The following is an 18,102-nucleotide window of genomic DNA, read 5'->3' on the forward strand; positions in this document are numbered from 1 at the left end:
GTTTTGGTGGTAAGGTAACAGTCACAGAGGAAATGTCATGCTAGTTCTGTTTGGGGGGTAAGGTAACAGTCACAGAGGAAATGTCATGCTAGTTCTGTTTGGGGGGTAAGGTAGCAGTCACAGAGGAAATGTCATGCTAGTTCTGTTTGGGGGGTAAGGTAACAGTCACAGAGGAAATGTCATGCTAGTTCTGTTTGGGGGGTAAGGTAGCAGTCACAGAGGAAATGTCATGCTAGTTCTGTTTGGGGGGTAAGGTAACAGTCACAGAGGAAATGTCATGCTAGTTCTGTTTGGGGGGTAAGGTAGCAGTCACAGAGGAAATGTCATGCTAGTTCTGTTTGGGGGGTAAGGTAACAGTCACAGAGGAAATGGCATGCTAGTTCTGTTTGGGGGGTAAGGTAACAGTCACAGAGTAAATGTCATGCTAGTTCTGTTTGGGGGGTAAGGTAATAGTCACAGAGTAAATGTCATGCTAGTTCTGTTTGGGGGGTAAGGTAATAGTCACAGAGGAAATGTCATGCTAGTTCTGTTTGGGGGGTAAGGTAATAGTCACAGAGGAAATGTCATGCTAGTTCTGTTTGGGGGGTAAGGTAACAGTCACAGAGGAAATGTCATGCTAGTTCTGTTTGGGGGCTAAGGTAACGGTGGTGACAGTCCTCACAGGTATTATGGTAGGGACTCTGAAATTCACCTGTTGGAATAGTAAGACTGATACTTTTGTTGTGTTTAGTGTTTACCCATCCAACCACTAACCAAGTCTACTCCTGCTTAGCTTTTGTTATCCAGCAAAGAGGAGTAGAGTCCTAGGGCTTCAATGTCAGTGAGTTCAATACAGGTTCAGGGTGGAATGTTTCTCACACATTTATCTGGCTTAGTTTGCAGGGCTTTGTTTAACTTTCCAACACTGCACCCTTCTCTTTATACAGTCCCTACCACCACCATGGCCTTGCTCTCTGTCGGTCGTTGTTTCCAAGATATTTTAGGCTTCTCTATCCCACCCTTCCCTTCCTCTGTCTGCAGCTGGCTTGCCAATCAAGGCCTTCCTTCCCCTCCCAACCCACCACACAAATACGGCTAGCCAGTAACACACTGCATAGCCACTGAACACAATGCTAGATTTTGTCATTTTTTATGGTCCTTCGAGTTGGACAGGAACAATTGTCCTGGAAAGGTGTCAGTGTCCAAAAAGACCTGCTGTCACCTCCCTCAAATACATCCCTCTCAATCAACTTTAAAAAACGGAATAAAAAAGTCCCTCTTTTCATGTTTCTGAAACTCCCCCTCAAATGGAAATGGCTAAGAGGGATGTGTAGCCCATCATTCAGCAGTGCTCCCACTAGACCAGACTCTGACATGTGTTGTTTTTCTTCCCCTAGTCCCCGCGGCGGTGTCAGACCTCCTCTTGGAGAACAACGGCAGTCTGGACTCATTGAGGGCCTCCTGGGTCACAGCTATGGGCAGCGTGGACACATACCTGGTCTCCCTTGCAACCCGGGGTTCAGCCGATCAGGACAGGACGCTGCCACCCAATGCCACAGAGGTGGTCTTCCGCGGCCTGACCCCTGGACGATCCTATCAGTTGTCTATGAGGTCAAAGGTTGGAGACCAGATGACTGAAGCTGTGACCGTGGGTAGAACTGGTAAGTTGTTCTGGAGGGTCAATGTCAATGTCACACCTCAGATTAAGTTTATGCCTATCTAGTTCCATATCAAAACTGTTTTAAGTGAAAAATTAGGGCTGGTCAAAAGCCACAAAAGCCAGGAAATACTAATGTGCGCACCACAATCCTTAACTTCAATGAAGATCTGGCTGCATGAACACCTCCATTAACCTCTCTCTCCCTCCTCCCTTTATACTACCTCCTCTCTCCCTCCTCGCTTTACACTGCCTCCTCTCTCCCTCCTCCCTTTACACTGCCTCCTCTCTCCCTCCTCCCTTTATACTACCGCCTCTCTCCCTCCTCCCTTTACACTGCCTCCTCTCTCCCTCCTCCCTTTACACCGCTTCCTCTCTCCTTCCTCCCTTTACACTGCCTCCTCTCTCCCTCCTCCCTTTACACCGCCTCCTCTCTCCTTCCTCCCTTTACACTGCCTCCTCTCTCCCTACTCACTTTACACTGCCTCCTCTCTCCCTCCTCCCTTTACACTGCCTCCTCTCTCCCGCCTCCCTTTTACACTGCCTCCTCTCTCCCTCCTCCCTTTACACTGCCTCCTCTCTCCCTCCTCCCTTTACACTGCCTCCTCTCTCCCTTCTCCCTTTACACTGCCTCCTCTCTCCCTACTCACTTTACACTGCCTCCTCTCTCCCTCCTCCCTTTACACTGCCTCCTCTCTCATTTATCCCTTTACACTGCCTCCTCTCTCCCTCCTCCCTTTACACTGCCTCCTCTCTCCCTCCTCCCTTTACGCTGCCTCCTCTCTCATTTCTCCCTTTACACTGCCTCCTCTCTCCCTCCACCCTTTACACTGCCTCCTCTTTCCTTCCTCCCTTTACACTGCCTCCTCTCTCCCTCCTCCCTTTACACTGCCTCCTCTCTCCCTCCTCCCTTTACACTGCCTCCTCTCTCCCTCCTCCCTTTACACTGCCTCCTCTCTCATTTCTCCCTTTACACTGCCTCCTCTCTCCTTCCTCCCTTTACACTGCCCCCTCTCTCCCTCCTCCCTTTACACTGCCTTCTCTCTCCCTCCTCCCTTTACACTGCCTCCTCTCTCCCTCCTCCCTTTTACGCTGCCTCCTCTCTCCCTCCTCCCTTTACACTGCCTCCTCTCTCCCTCCTCCCTTCACACTGCCTCCTCTCTCATTTCTCCCTTTACACTGCCTCCTCTCTCATTTCTCCCTTTACACTGCCTCCTCTCTCCCTCCTCCCTTTACACTGCCTCCTCTCTCCGTCCTCCCTTTACACTGCCTCCTCTCTCCCTCCTCCCTTTACACTGCCTCCTCTCTCCCTCCTCCCTTTACGCTGCCTCCTCTCTCCCCCCTCCCTTTACACTGCCTCCTTTCTCCCTTCCTTAGTGCCAGACAAGGTGTCTCAATTGACCATGGTGGGCCTCAGTGACGGCAGCACTCTGAAGATGACATGGTCACCGCCTAGAGGGGAATGGGAGAACTACCGCATCCTGCTAATGAATGCCACAGTGGCTCTGGTCAATAAGACACTAAGCAGGCCAGTGAGACAGTACTCCTTCTCTGGGGCTTCCCTGGGGCTGGTGCCTGGCAGGCTTTACACAGCTCAGATCATGGTGGAGGCTGGCCCATTTGGCAACATTGCTCACTGCCAGGGAATGCTAGGTAAGTTACATTACAAATATTTTGATGCTAAGCTTGGTGTATATGTGGAATGTTTTTATGGGTCAAATTATATCCATGTAGGATGGCTCTTAAAATGAAATTGTCATGGCTCCTGAAGTTTATCATTTTTTGCCCTCTCTCTCTCTTTACTTGTTCACATCTTCTTCCCCCTTCTCCCTCACCCCCCCCTTTCCCTCCCCTTTCTCCCCCCTTTACTTATTTACTAATTCTCTCCCCCTCTCTCAGCACCTCGGCCTGTCCAGCAGCTGGTCGTCTGTCACAGTGATGAGACGTCTCTGAGCGTGCTGTGGTCTCTCCCCGTAGGGGAGTGGGACGGGTACACTGTGGTCCTGAGACAGGGGAACACCGTTGTGTCCCAGAGGACACTGTCCCGTGACGCCAGGGAGTGCACCTTCAACGTCCTCACACCTGGACGCCAGTACGCCATCACTGTCACGACCAACAGTGGGGGCCTAAACAGCTCAACTTCAGTGATTGGACGAACCAGTGAGTCACGTTTCCCAAGGGATATGAATAATGATGTTTTTGCCCCAGTATGGTTATGTTCTAGACTAGACACTAGAACTCTCAAACTCAACTCTGGACCTCGAAGTCAATTCCACAGCGTTTTTTCTTTATTTAGTATTGTTATTTTCTTTATTTAACTAGGCAAGCCAGTTAAGAACAAAATCTTGTTTACAATGACGGCCCACCGCGGCCAAACCCTAGACCGGATGACGCTGGGCCAATTGTGCGCCGCCCTATGGGACTCCCAATCACGGCCAGTTGTGATACAGCCTGGAATCGAACCAGGGTCTGTATGGGTGGCAGGTAGCCTAGTGGTTAGAGCGTTGGGCCAGTAAATGGAAGGTTAGGTTGCTGGATCGAATCCCCGTGCTGATGCCCCTAAGCAAGGCAGTTAACCCACTGTTCCCCTGGCGCCGAAGATGTGGATGACCATTAAGGCAGCCTCCTGTACCTCTCTGATTCAGAGGGATTGGGTTAAATGCGGAAGACACATTTCAGTTGAATACTTTCAGTTGGACCGCTGTCTAGGTATCCCCCTTTCCCCTAGTGACGCCTCTAGCACGGAGATGCAGTGCCTTAGACCGTTGTGCCACTCGGGAGCCCAAATTGTTACCCTCTAATCAGGGACTGATTTAGACCTGGAACCAGGTGAATGCAATTAATTATCAGGTAGAACAGAAAACCAGCAGGCTCCAGACCTCGTAGGGTAAGAGTTGAAAATTCTTGCACTACAACATTGCTCCATACAAGTTTTGTAGTCATATACTGTAACAGAGTTGTTGTAGTCGGGGCGGCAGGGTAGCCTAGTGGTTAGAGCGTTGGACTAGTAACCGGAAGGTTGCGAGTTCAAACCCCCGAGCTGACAAGGTACAAATCTGTCGTTCTGCCCCTGAACAGGCAGTTAACCCACTGTTCCCAGGCCGTCATTGAAAATAAGAATTTGTTCTTAACTGACTTGCCTGGCTAAATAAAGGTAAAATAAATAAAAAATAGTCATATAATAATGAGTTTTCCCCCATTGACAGAACTGATGCTGTGTCTCTGACTCAATGACTCTTTATGATCTCAATTTCTCCATAATGTCTCACATCTCTGATGGCCTCTCTATCTCTCTCTGTCTACTCCCAGCCCCAGCGCAGGTGACCAGTCTGTGTGTGACCAACGGTGGCAGCACGGACAGCCTCCAGACCCAGTGGGAGCAGGCAACCGGAGAGCTGGACTCATACCACGTGCTGCTCATCCATGACAGCAGCGTGATCAAGAACGAGAGCGCCCCAGCCCACACCATGGCCTACAGCTTCCTGGCCCTGAAGCCTGGAGCCCTCTACAGGGTGGTAGTAACCACCATCAGAGCAGGACAAGCCTCCAGGCAGAGCGTGGCAGAGGGACGCACAGGTAGACAACTTTGTGATTACTGATATGTAGCCTACTTTAAATGTATAATGTTAAAATAGATACATTTTAAAATAATGTTTAGCTATCACACATGAATTCAGTTAAAGGGCACTGACAGTTTTAACTGTTTGTGTGACAAACTCCAGTATGCAAAATAATGTATTTTATTATATTTAGGGTTGACAGGATATTATTCAGAACTCTTAGCTTTTATCTGATACGACAGGAATTTATAGGAACCACTGCCTCATGAATACTCAGGAAAGAAAAAGGTGTAGATTCATGCGCAGAGCGGCAGGTGTTTATTAAGCCGTCGCTGAAGGCAGGAATCGTGGTCACCGGCAGGCAATGGTCAAACACAGGTAGGCAAACAGGCAGGTAAATCCAAACGAAGACTGAGCTGGTTCTCACAAACGAGCTAGGATAAGGCTTAGTAGAGTCAAAACAACCAATACCTCACAAAGGCACAAACAGAATGAACTGAACTAAATAAGGAGCTGATGAGACCAGGTGAGTAACTAACACAGGTGAAATCAATGAACAAAAATTAAAGACAGGGCTACGTTCCAGAACACAAAGAAACAGGGCTACGGTCAAGAATACAAAGAGACAGGGCTACGTTCCAGAATACAAAGAGACAGGGCTACGTTCCAGAACACAAAGAAACAGGGCTACGTTCCAGAACACAAAGAGACAGGGCTACGTTCCAGAATACAAAGAGACAGGGCTACGTTCCAGAATACAAAGAGACAGGGCTACGTTCCAGAACACAAAGAAACAGGGCTACGTTCCAGAACACAAAGAAACAGGGCTACGTTCCAGAACACAAAGAGACAGGGCTACGTTCCAGAATACAAAGAGACAGGGCTACGTTCAAGAACACAAAGAGACAGGGCTACGTTCAAGAACACAAAGAGACAGGGCTACGTTCCAGAATACAAAGAGACAGGGCTACGTTCAAGAACACAAAGAGACAGGGCTACGGTCACAAGAACACAACGAAAAGAACACAAGATTGACTAAGAAAATAAATACAGAACCTTACACCGACTACACAGCAAACATGTCAAGGTCTTCCTTTCAAAGACTTCCCATCATGAACGGAAAAGGATGGGGGGTCTTTTTTGTATTGTTGAATTCCAGCTACCTTAATCTGAGAATGTTTTCATTTAAATGAACAAAGAATATACAACAGAATATAAAGTTCTTAAAGATACTTCCAAACTGGGCACAATGGTGTGTTTTGCTGATGCATCTAATCCTTTATACATACACTACCATTCAAACGTTTGGGCTCATTTAGAAATGTCCTTGTTTTTGAAAGAGAAGCACATCTTTTGTCCATTAAAATAACATCAAATTGATCAGAAATACAGTGTAGACATTGTTAATACTGTAAATTACTATTGTAGCTGGAAACGTCAGATTTTTTATGGAATATCTACAGGCGTACAGAGGCCCATTATCAGCAACCATCACTCCTGTGTTCCAATGGCACGTTGTGTTAGCTAATCCAAGTTGATCATTTTTAAAGGCTAATTGATCATTAGAAAACACTTTTGCAATTATGTTAACACAACTGAAAACTGTTGTCCTGATTAAAGAAGCAATATCACTGGCTTTCTTTAGACTAGTTGTGTATCTGGAGCATCAGCATTTGTGGGTTTGATTACAGGCTCAAAATGGCCAGAAACAAAGAACTTTATTCTGAAACTCGTCAGTTTATTCTTGTTCTGAGAAATGAATGCTATTCCATACGAGAAATTTCCAAGTATCTGAAGATCTCGTACAACGCTGTGTACTACTCCCTTCACAGAACAGCGCAAACTGTCTCTAACCAGAATAGAAAGAGGAGTGGGAGGCCCCAGTGCACAACTAAGCACTTGTCGTACATTAGAGTGTCTAGTTTGAGAAACAGATGCCTCACAAGTCCGCTATTTTCTATTCCTGCTTTTGTACCTTTTCTCAGCGTCAGCCAACCTTTTCTTCCCTTTCTCTTCTCCTTCTCCAGGTTCTTTATCCTCTCCTGTTCTTTCCTTTTCTCTTCCTCTGGTTGAAGTTTCTACCCCTTTTCTTTTTATTTCTCCTCCTTCTCCAGGTTCTTTATTCTCTCATTTTCTGCTTCACACCTAAATTTCTCTTCCAGTTGTTGTTCCTTAATCTCATTCTCAGGGATCTTCAATATCTCCTTTTTCTCTTTTTTTCTCTTCTTCCAATTGACATTTCTCCTCCTTTTTTGTTTATTTCCTCTCCTTTTCCAGGTATTTAATTCTCTCTTTCTCTTAGTTCTTTTCTTCCACCAACATGAGTTTTTCCTTCTTTTCTTTTCCTTCCCCAACTTCTCCAGGATCTTCATCCTCTCTTTTCCTTTCTTTATCTCTTTGTCAAATGTCTCCGGCAATCTTAAATCCCCTTCAGCCTTCAAGTATGATGTTGATGTTTCCAAAATGGTGTAGCAGTTCAGACGTCTTTGTCTTTGTCTTGTCGTGTCCCGTGTATATATCTTTTTTTCCCTTTGTATATATTTCGTATATATTTTTTATATTTTTAACCTCAGTTTTAAAATACTCTCCTGCTACCTGCCTCACCCAATGTGGTATGGAACTGCAATTTTCTATACTTTAGAACCGGAACCCCCAACAGAAGCTAGCTAGCTAACTAGCTACTAGCTAGTAGTCAGTTAACCTTAGCCCGGTCAACTCCTGCCAGTCCGCACAGCACGATTCAACCCAGCGCATAACGGACTACTTGTTCTCCACATCTCCGGTTTCCTACAGCAAGCTCTGAACCTTTTCACCTGGATCATCGCAGCTAGCTAGCTGCTATCTGAGTGTCTACCCCCTGGCTAACATCTCTGTCTCGAAGCAAGCACCAGTGAGCCTGAAACTAGCCTCGTGCTAGGCCCATCTCCCGGCTAGCTGAAGAGGTCCACCCGCCACTCCTTGTGCTACAATACATATTTTGCCAAATAGCCTGGATCCCTTTTACTGCAGACACAGAGCCCGGCCGATTCCATCACGACTGGTCTACCGATGTAATCCGCCCTAGGGTTTTCAACAGACTTTTTCCATCGCGACGTCACCCTAAGGCCCTTCTGCTAGCCCGTTAGCTGTCCGAATCGTCGTGTCTCAAGCTCACCTAGCTACACACTGGTCCCTATGATCACTCGGCTACGGATGCCTCTCCCTAATTGCCTACTGCAATTGTCCATTGCAGTTTTGGTTAGTGATTATTGTCTTATTTCACTGTAGAGCCTCCAGCCCTGTTCAATATGCCTTAGCTAGCCCTTTTGTTTCACCTCCCACAGATGCGGTGACCTCACCTGGTTTAAATGATGTCTCTAGAGACAAAACCTCTCTCATCGTCACTCAATGCCTAGGTTCACCTCCACTGTATTCACATCCTACCATACCATTGTCTGTACATTATGCCTTGAATCTATTCTTCTGCGCTCAGAAACCTGCTCCTTTTACTCTCTGTTCCGAACACACTAGGCGACAAGTTCTTATAGCCTTTAGCCATACCCTTATCCTACACCTCCTCTGTTCCTCTGGTGATGTAGAGGTTAATCCAGGCCCTGCAGCTCCACTCCCATTCCCCAGGCGCTCTCATTTATTGACTTCTGTAAACGTAAAAGCCTTGGTTTCATGCATGTTAACATTAGGAGCCTCCTCCCTAAGTTTGTTTTATTCACTGCTTTAGCACACTCTGCTAACCTGAATCCTGTGTCTGAATCCTGGCTTAGGAAGGCCATCAAAAATCCAGAAATATCCATCCCTAACTATAACATTTTCTGACAAGATAGAACTGCCAAAGGGGGCGGAGTTGCAATCTACTGAAGAGATAGCCTGCAGAGTTCTGTCATACTATCCAGGTCTGTGCCCAAACAATTCGAGCTTCTACTTCAAAAATCCTCCTTTCCAGAAACAAGTCTCTCACCGTTGCCGCTTGTTATAGACCTCATTCTGCCCCCAGCTGTGCCCTGGACACCATATGTGAATTGATTTCCCCCATCTATCTTCAGAGCTCGTACTGTTAGGTGACCTAAACTGGGACATGCTTAACACCCCTGCCATTCTACAATCTAAGCTAGATGCCCTCAATCTCACACAAATGATCAATGAACCTACCAGGTACAACCCCAAATCGGTAAACACGAGCACCCTCATAGATATCATCCTGACCAACCTGCCCTCTAAATACACCTCTGCTGTCTTCAACCAGGATCTCAGCGATCACTGCCTCATTGCCTGCGTCCGTAATGGACTGCGGTCAAACGACCACCCCTCATCACTGTCAAACGCTCCCTAAAACACACCTTTCTAATCGACCTGGCCGGGGTATTCTGGAAGGATATTGACCTCATTCCGTCAGTAGATGATGCCTGGTTATTCTTTAAAAGTGCTTTCCTCACCATCTTAAATAAGCATGCCCCATTCAAAAAATGTAGAACCAGGAACAGATATAGCCCTTGGTTCACTCCAGACCTGACTGCCTTGACCAGCACAAAAACATCCTGTGGCGTACTGTATTAGCATCGAATAACTTTTCAGGGAAGTTAGGAACCAATATACACAGGCAGTTAGGAAAGCAAAGGCTAGCTTTTTCAAACAGAAATTTGCATCTTGTAGCAAAACCCCAAAAAGTTCTGGGACACTGTAAAGTCAATGGAGAATAAGAGCACCTCCTCCCAGCTGCCCACTGCACTGAGGCTAGGAAACACTGTCACCAGCGATAAATCCACGATAATTGAGAATTTCAATAAGCATTTTTCTACAGCTGGCCATGCTTTCCACCTGGCTACCCCTAACCCTGCAACCCCCACAGCAACTTGCTCAAACCTCCCCCATTTCTCCTTCACCCAAATCCAGATAGCTGATGTTCTGAAAGAGTTGCAAAATCTGGACCCCTACAAGTCAGCTGGGCTAGACAATCTGGACCCTCTCTTTCTAAAATTATGCGCCCCAATTGTTGCAACCCCTATTACTAGCCTGTTCAACCTCTCTCTAGTATTGTCTGAGATCCCTAAAGATTGGAAAGCTGCCACAGTCATCCCCCTCTTCAAAGGGGGAGACACTCTAGACCCAAAATGTTACAGACCTAAATCTATCCTACCCTGCCTTTCTAACACGGAACCCAAACCGGCTGCGCGTGTGCGCCATCATGCTCTATCGTGCATACATTTACTTTGTCCCCCTACACTAAACACGATCACGACACGCAGGTTAAAATATCAAAACAAACTCTGAACCAAGGACATTAATTTGGGGAGTCTGAAAGCATTATACATGTATGGCAATTTAGCTAGTTAGCTTGCACTTGCTAGCTAATTTGTCCTATTTAGATAGCTTGTTGTTGCTAGCTAATTTGTCCTGGGATATAAACATTGAGTTGTTATTTTACCTGAAATGCACAAGGTCCTCTACTCCGACAATTAATCCACAGATAAAACGGCCAACATAATTGTTTCTAGTCATCTCTCCTCCTTCCAGGCTTTTTCATCTTTGAACTTATATGGTGATCACATCTACACTTTCATAATATTACCATGACAACCGGCAAAACAGTTCGTCTTTCAATCACCCACTGTAAAGGCGTGCGTAACTGGCTGCAGGGGAGCAAACGGAGCCCTTTATTGCGGCGAACAAGACACGGTATTCAGAAAACTAAACACACACGGTTTACAATAAACCGGCTCAAACCAGCCTGGAGTACACATACATTTACATATAACAATTACACACACAGACATGGGGGGAAAACAGAGCGTTATATGCAAGACGAGTAATGAGGGACAAGACAAAACAAATGGAAAATGAAAGGTGGCTAGAAGACCGGTGAGGTCGACCACCGAACGCCGCCCGAACAAGGAGAAGGACCAACCATGCGACGTGTACGTTCTGGCCAGCATGTTAGGTCTTCAAAAACCAAGTTAACAAACAGATCACCGAACATTTCGAATCCCACTGTACGTTCTCTGCTATGCAATCTGGTTTCCGAGCTGGTCATGGGTGCACCTCAGCCACGCTCAAGGTCCTAAACAATATCATAACCGCCATCGATAAAAGACAATACTGTGCAGCCGTATTCATCGACCTGGCCAAGGCTTTCGACTCTGTCAATCACCACATTCTTATCGGCAGACTCAACAGCCTTGGTTTCTCAAATGATCTACTCGCTTGGTTTACCAACTACTTCTCAGACAGAGTTCAGTGTGTCAAATTGGAGGGCCAGTTTTCCGGACCTCTGGCAGTCTCTATAGGGGTGCCACAGGGTTCAATTCTCGGGCCGACTCTTTTCTCTGTACACATCAATGATGTCGCTCTTGCTGCTGGTGATTCTCTGATTCACCTCTACGCAGACGACACCATTCTGTATACTTCTGGCCCTTCTTTGGACACTGTGCTAACTAACCTCCAGACGAGCTTCAATGCCATACATTACTCCTTCCGTGGCCTCCAACTGCTCTTAAATGCAAGTAAAACTTAATGCATGCTCTTCAACCGATCGCTGCCCACACCTGCCCGCCCATCCAGCATCCCTACTCTGGACAGTTCTAACTTAGAATTGTGGGCAATTACAAATATCTAGGTGTCTGGTTAGATTCACATAAATCATCTCAAATCCACAATTAAATCTAGAATTGTCTTCCTATTTCCCACAACCATGCATCCTTCACTCATGCTGCCAAACATACCCTCGTAAAACTGACTATCCTACCGATCCCTGACTTCGGCGATGTCATTTACAAAATAGCCTCCAACACTAATCAGCAAATTGGATGCAGTCTATCACAGTGCAATCCGTTTTGTCACCAAAGCCCCATATACTACCCACCACTGAGACATTATGCTCTCGTTGGCTGGTCCTTACTTCATATCTGTTGCCAGACCCACTGGCTCCAGGTCATCTATAAGTCTTTGCTAGGTAAAGCACCGCCTTATCTCAGCTCACTGGTCACCATAGCAGCACCCACTTGTAGCACGCAGTTCAGCAGGTATATTTCACTGGTCACCCCCAAAGCCTATTCCTCTTTGACCGCCTTTCCTTCCAGTTCTCTGCTGCCAATGACTGGAACGAATTGCAAAAATCACTGAAGCTGGAGAGTCATATCTCCCTAACTAACTTTTAGCATCAGCTGTCAGAGCAGCTCACAGATCATTGCACCTGTACATAGCCCATCTGTAAATAACCCATCCAACTACCTCATTCCCATATTTGTTTGTTTTTTTGTTGCTCCTTTGCACCCCAGTATCTCTACTTGCACATTCATATTCTGCACATCTATCACACCAGTGTTTAATTGCTAAATTGTAATTACTTCGCCACTACCGCCTATTTATTGCCTTACCTCCCTAAACTTACCTCATTTGCACACTGTATGTAGATTTTTCCTATTGTGTTATTGACTGTACGTTTGTTTATTCCATGTGTAACTCTGTGTTGTTGTTTGTGTCTCACTGCTTTGCTTTATCTTGGCCAGGTCGCAGTTGTAAATGGGAACTTGTTTTCAACTGGCCTACATGGTTAAATAAAAGTGAAATAAAAATGTATCTCCATCCTTCTCCCTCTCCTCATCTATTGACTTCATCATATTTACCTTCTCCTGCTCTGTTTTCTGGATTGTATGTGCTGGAGACTCTGCAACATCTTCCATTTCCTCTCCATCTCATTTTCCATCTCCTCAAGTAACTCCACCCTATCCTTTTCCCTCTCATCTTCTATTGTTTTCATCATCTCATCAATGTCCTTTTCCTGTCTCAAGGCTGGGTCTGAGGGTCTGTCTGTGTAGAGCCTCCTATGAATAGCAGGGGGCATTTGGAGGAAGAGAGAGAGGAGAGCGTCCGTGAAGTCTCTGGCCAGATTGGAGGACACCTGAGCTGCCTGTCTGAGACACCCTCTGATTGGGTGCAGAGCTGACATGTAGACACAAGGGTGTTGGGCTTAGTGCTGGTGCTGTCCTGACATGGGCCTAGGCTGGCCGGTGTGAGTCACTGGAATGGGGAATTCCCAATTAGGTTTCAAGCAGCCTGAAGAGTCAATTCTTTCCACACCATTCTTGTTTTGTGAGATACGACAGCATTATGGTTAAACCATTTCCAGTTTTGTTAAATACCGTTACCTGGCATAGAGCTAATCAGCTGTTTGATTCATCTAGCACACTTTCGATTGTCCCAAAGTTTAGTTCAGCAGTGTTGGATAAACTTTTTCCAATGTCAAATAAACGTGACTTATCATTCAGTTATGTTTGAAATGTCATCTCATTGCCTCAATGAACTCTCCCAGTCTCCTCAGCTCTGTCCAGAGTGCCTTGGTCTCCAAGTCCACCTTGTCCTCCAGCCTTCTAATGACCACACAGAGATGCTGGTTGTCATTCTCCTGCTTCCATTGGCTATTCTTCTGCAGCTCCTCATCATTCTGCTGTTTCTTCTGGCCATCATGGTGTCCTGGTCACTCTTGAGGACTTTGATGGCCTTCCCCATCAGCGTTACCTTCTCTCTTAGGAGAACCTCATTCTGAGACTTGTTGGACTGCCTCTGAACAAGATTATCAATCAATCAATCACATTTATTTATAAAGCCCTTTTTTACATCAGCAGATGTCACAAAGTGCTATACAGAAACCCAGCCTAAAACCCCAAACAGCAACGATGCAGATGTAGAAGCACAGTGGCTAGGAAACATGTTTAATGTATGGAAGGAGAAGACCATGTTCAAAAGGAAAATAAAGAAACCATGCTTTAGTACCAAATATTGTAGCATAAAATTGCACAACAATGATGATGCTCAGAGCTTATAAAACAGATACATAATAATGAATTAAACCTAAAATAAGTTGCATAAAAAATTTAGCTCTTAGTACAGTAATGAGTTTTAGTCTCTTTGGACCAGGCAAACAGAAACAGTCCATGATGACTGTCTTGTATGTGGACAACCCGGTGAGGCAAACCAATCAATGCAATATACAGTACCAATCAAAAGTTTGGACACACCGACTCATTCCAGGGTTTTTCTTTATTTTACTAGTTACTACATTGTAGAATAATAGTGAAGACATCAAAACTATGAAATAACACATATGGAATAATTTAGTAACCCAAAAACTGTTAAACAAATCAAAATATATTTTATATTTGAGATTCTTCAAAGTAGCCACCCCTTGCCATTCTCTCAACCAGCTTCATGAGGTAGTCAACTTGAATGCATTTCAATTAACAGGTGTGCCTTGTTAAAAGTTGATTTGTGGAATTTGTCATTATGGGGTATTGTGTTTGTAGTTATGAGGAATAACATTAATTTAATCATCCATTTTAAAATAAGGCTGTAACCTAACAAAATGTGGAAAAAGTCAAAGGGTCTGAATACTTTCCGAATGCACTGTAGATGGAACTGACTTATTCAAGAGATGAAATGGCAAATCATTCAAACGGTTTGATCATCCATTTGTTGGATCATCCATTTGCTTCATGTCTTTTATGAGTAGCCTAATCTGCACTCCAACACAACATTTAGAACCTAGAACCTATCATGAGAATTACAATTATGACATTATTTTATTTTGAACACATGATAGTCAATGAAAATGTATATCCTTAGAGTTAGAATCCCTTGAAAATTCTAATTCTATGTGCATACCTATTATGGCATCGCAACAATTATTAGTCGACACAGCTGTAGGGTAGGCCTAACCAATGATATAGGTCTACACCCAATGTTCCCTCTAAACTGCACATGTGTGTGGCCTCGCTCCTCCTCCAAACACTGCCGGGCAGAAGAAATGCCAGGCCGTGCAGAGATGCAAGAGATTGAACTTCACTGAGTTTGCCCCATTACTTTACACTATACAGATCAAAAATTTTTCTGTGATCAAATCAACATTGTATCAGCCCCTTTTCAATGCAACAAATGAAAACAAATCTAACTTTGCAAGATTTAGTCTGTGATTTTATTGTAGTCAGAGCCAGAGCGCAATGGAGTACAATTTTATTGGAAACAAGTGGTGTTTCAATCACCCGTGAGTGAATGCACTTTTCTTTTTTTTTACATTCTTTACTAGTTAGTGAGTTATTAGCCCAATTATTTAATTTTATTTAATTTAATTTATTCTGGGCAACAGATGTATACAGCAAAATGCACCATGTGGACCCAGAGTATATCACCTGAAAGTATTAATTAAAACGCTTGTTTCCAAAGTGGTCCTTGATGGTAAAAACAAAAACACACATAATGATTAAAAACAAGACAAAAATGCAAACAACCATAAATACATTAATTTATATTGGCATCCTAAAAAGTGGCACTATTCTCTGCACTTCACCCTAAACTTAAAAATCATTTTCATTTCACATTCAAATAATCTATAAATTGCACATCATACCGATCCTTCAAATAATACATCTGACCAGCAGTAGGGGCACAAGGGGCAGTGGAATGGTTTCTCTTACTTAGACAACCTTGTCCAAATGAAAAACTTGACCTGCTTTTTAAAGCTATTTTTACTTTTTATTTGCTTGATCTCCAAGGGAAGGCTATTCCATAGACAAATGCCTGTATGGAAAAACGTGCTCCTCGCAGTACTGTTTACTCTTGGGATTTTACAAGACATAACACTAACTCTGGTATTGGGACTGTGTTGGTTATAAACAATATCAATGTGGTTTTTCATGTAACCTGGGGCACGATCATTTAAGATCTCAAACATATGATTAAATTTAAGTTGGTCCACTCTGGACTCCAAAGGCAACAAGCCCACCTCCCGGAACTCCTGTACCCCTATGTAGGTCCTAGGGGTGACATTCAGCATATACCTGATAACATTATTTTGCATGACCTGCATGATCTTTTTCAGCTTTTTTGATAGCCCATTATACCAAGCAGAGCAGGCATAATCAAAATGACACTGAATCAAGGTTGAGGCAAGCAGTTCCTTAACTTTAATGTTAAAATATCTAGTGTTACTGTCACGCCCTGACCTTAGAGAGACTTTTTATTTCTCTATTTGGTTAGATCAGGGTGTGATTTGGGTGGGCATTCTAGTTTGGGGGGCACACGGGGAGATTGTCGGAGTCAGGGTTTAGACCTGAGCCAACTCCCTGTGCTCACCGTGGGGAGCATGTGACCGGTCAGGCACTGTGTTATGCGGTGATGCGCACTGTGTCTCCAGTGAGCATTCACAGGCCGGTGCGCTCTGTGCCAGCTCCCCACATTTTCCGTGTGGAAGTGGGCATCCAGCCAGGACGGGTTGTGCCAGCGCTACGCTGGAGACCTCCAGTGCGCATCCACGGCCCAGTGTATCCAGTGCCTGCTCCATGCACCAGGCTTCCAGTGCATCTCCCCAGTCCGGTGAGACCTGTTCCGGTTCCACGTACCAGGCCTCCAGTATGTCTCCCCAGCCTGGTAAGCCCTGTGGGAGCTCCACGCACCAGGCTTCCAGTACGTCTCCTCAGTCCGGTGAGACCCGGCTCCACGTATGAAGCCTCTAGTGATGATCCATGGCGCGAAGCCTCCAGTGATGATCCATGGCGCGAAGCCTCCAGGGATAATCCATGGCACGAAGCCTCCAGCGACAGTCCCCGGTCCAGAGCCTCCAGCGACGGTCCCCGGTCCGGAGCCTCCAGCGACGGTCCCCGGTCCGGAGCCTCCAGCGACGGCCCCCGGTCCGGAGCCTCCAGCGACGGCCCCCGGTCCGGAGCCTCCAGCGACGGCCCCCGGTCCGGAGCCTGCAGCGACGGCCCCCGGTCCGGAGCCTGCAGCGGCGGTCCGCGGTCCGGAGCCTCCGGTGATGATCCACGGTCCGGTTCCACGGTCCCGAACCAGAGCCGCCACCGAGGATAGATTTCCACCCGGACCCTCCCCAATAGAGTCAGGTTTTGTGGCCGGAGTCCGCAGGTGGAAAAAAGGTGGAAAACAGGCTGCCTAAGTATGATTCCCATTCAGAGACAACGATAGACAGCTGTCCCTGATTGAGAACCATACCCGGCCAAAACATAGAAACAAACAACATAGAATGCCCACCCCAAATCACACCCTGACCTAACCAAATAGAGAAATAAAACGTCTCTCTAAGGTCAGGGCGTGACACAGACAACCAATCTCTAACAAAATGCAAATGCAACAAAATGCAATTCCTTATTCAGGGTCTCCTCTATGTAAACTGTATCCTTTCCTGATATCAGTATGGCTGAATCATCAGCATAAAGCAGGAGTTTGCCCTTTACTGCATCTGGAATATCATTAACATATATAAGAGAGGCCCTAAAATAGATCCCTGCGGTACTCCACAGGATATTTATTTGGCTTCTGACAGAACATCACCAACATTACTGTTGATGGAATTTATATGTTTAAATGAATGATTAGAATATTCCACCCTGAAACCATATAAAGGACAGTGAAATTGATCAGAATCATACAATTATAATTAATGATGTGTGTAGTGTTAGTCAGTAAAATTATAATAAGTTATGTGTGTAGTTTTAGTCAGAATTAGGGTAAAACAATATAACTCTATGGTATCTTAATGTACAATATGTCTCTATGGTATCTTAAACACAGGCTGTTCATGGCTAGGGGCCTCTGAAAGATTGAGGAAAGGACGGGAGGTACTTCCCACTGTCTCCCTATCTTGAGGGAGGACGGGGAGTGATTCTCACGGCCTCCCCTAATCTTCGTCGGCTGGGTGGTAGGACAGTATATGCGTAGTATACCTAATGTTTGTGTGTGAAAGTATGTGCGTAAGAAGCCAGTATAAAATTAATGGCTTTGTAGAACTAACCAGCGCTGTCGTAAATAAACTTTCTGACTATCGTAGCTGGGCCTCCGTCTGTTTCATTTCAACCAGTATCTTACAAATTCTGGGTTACAGACTGAGTAGTAATTTAATTGGGTTAT

General features: G+C 45.4%; 1 protein-coding gene across 6 annotated transcripts in view; it reads left to right on the plus strand.

Moving 5' to 3' along the window:
• LOC139375040 (receptor-type tyrosine-protein phosphatase beta-like) overlaps window positions 1–18,102 on the plus strand; it is a 52,750-nt gene that overhangs the window by 14,057 nt on the left and 20,591 nt on the right. For all 6 annotated transcript variants that reach the window (XR_011627747.1, XM_071116433.1, XM_071116424.1 and 3 more), the window contains 4 exons: window positions 1,377–1,640; window positions 3,014–3,289; window positions 3,536–3,796; window positions 4,946–5,212. Coding sequence is in view for 5 of the 6 variants with exons in the window: in XM_071116433.1 (XP_070972534.1) it covers window positions 1,377–1,640; window positions 3,014–3,289; window positions 3,536–3,796; window positions 4,946–5,212 (1,068 nt within the window). In the remaining variant the exon portion in view is untranslated. The remainder of the gene's footprint in view (window positions 1–1,376; window positions 1,641–3,013; window positions 3,290–3,535; window positions 3,797–4,945; window positions 5,213–18,102) is intronic.

This window comes from Oncorhynchus clarkii, chromosome 2 (genome assembly GCF_045791955.1).
Source record: "Oncorhynchus clarkii lewisi isolate Uvic-CL-2024 chromosome 2, UVic_Ocla_1.0, whole genome shotgun sequence".
Taxonomy (NCBI): domain Eukaryota; kingdom Metazoa; phylum Chordata; class Actinopteri; order Salmoniformes; family Salmonidae; genus Oncorhynchus; species Oncorhynchus clarkii.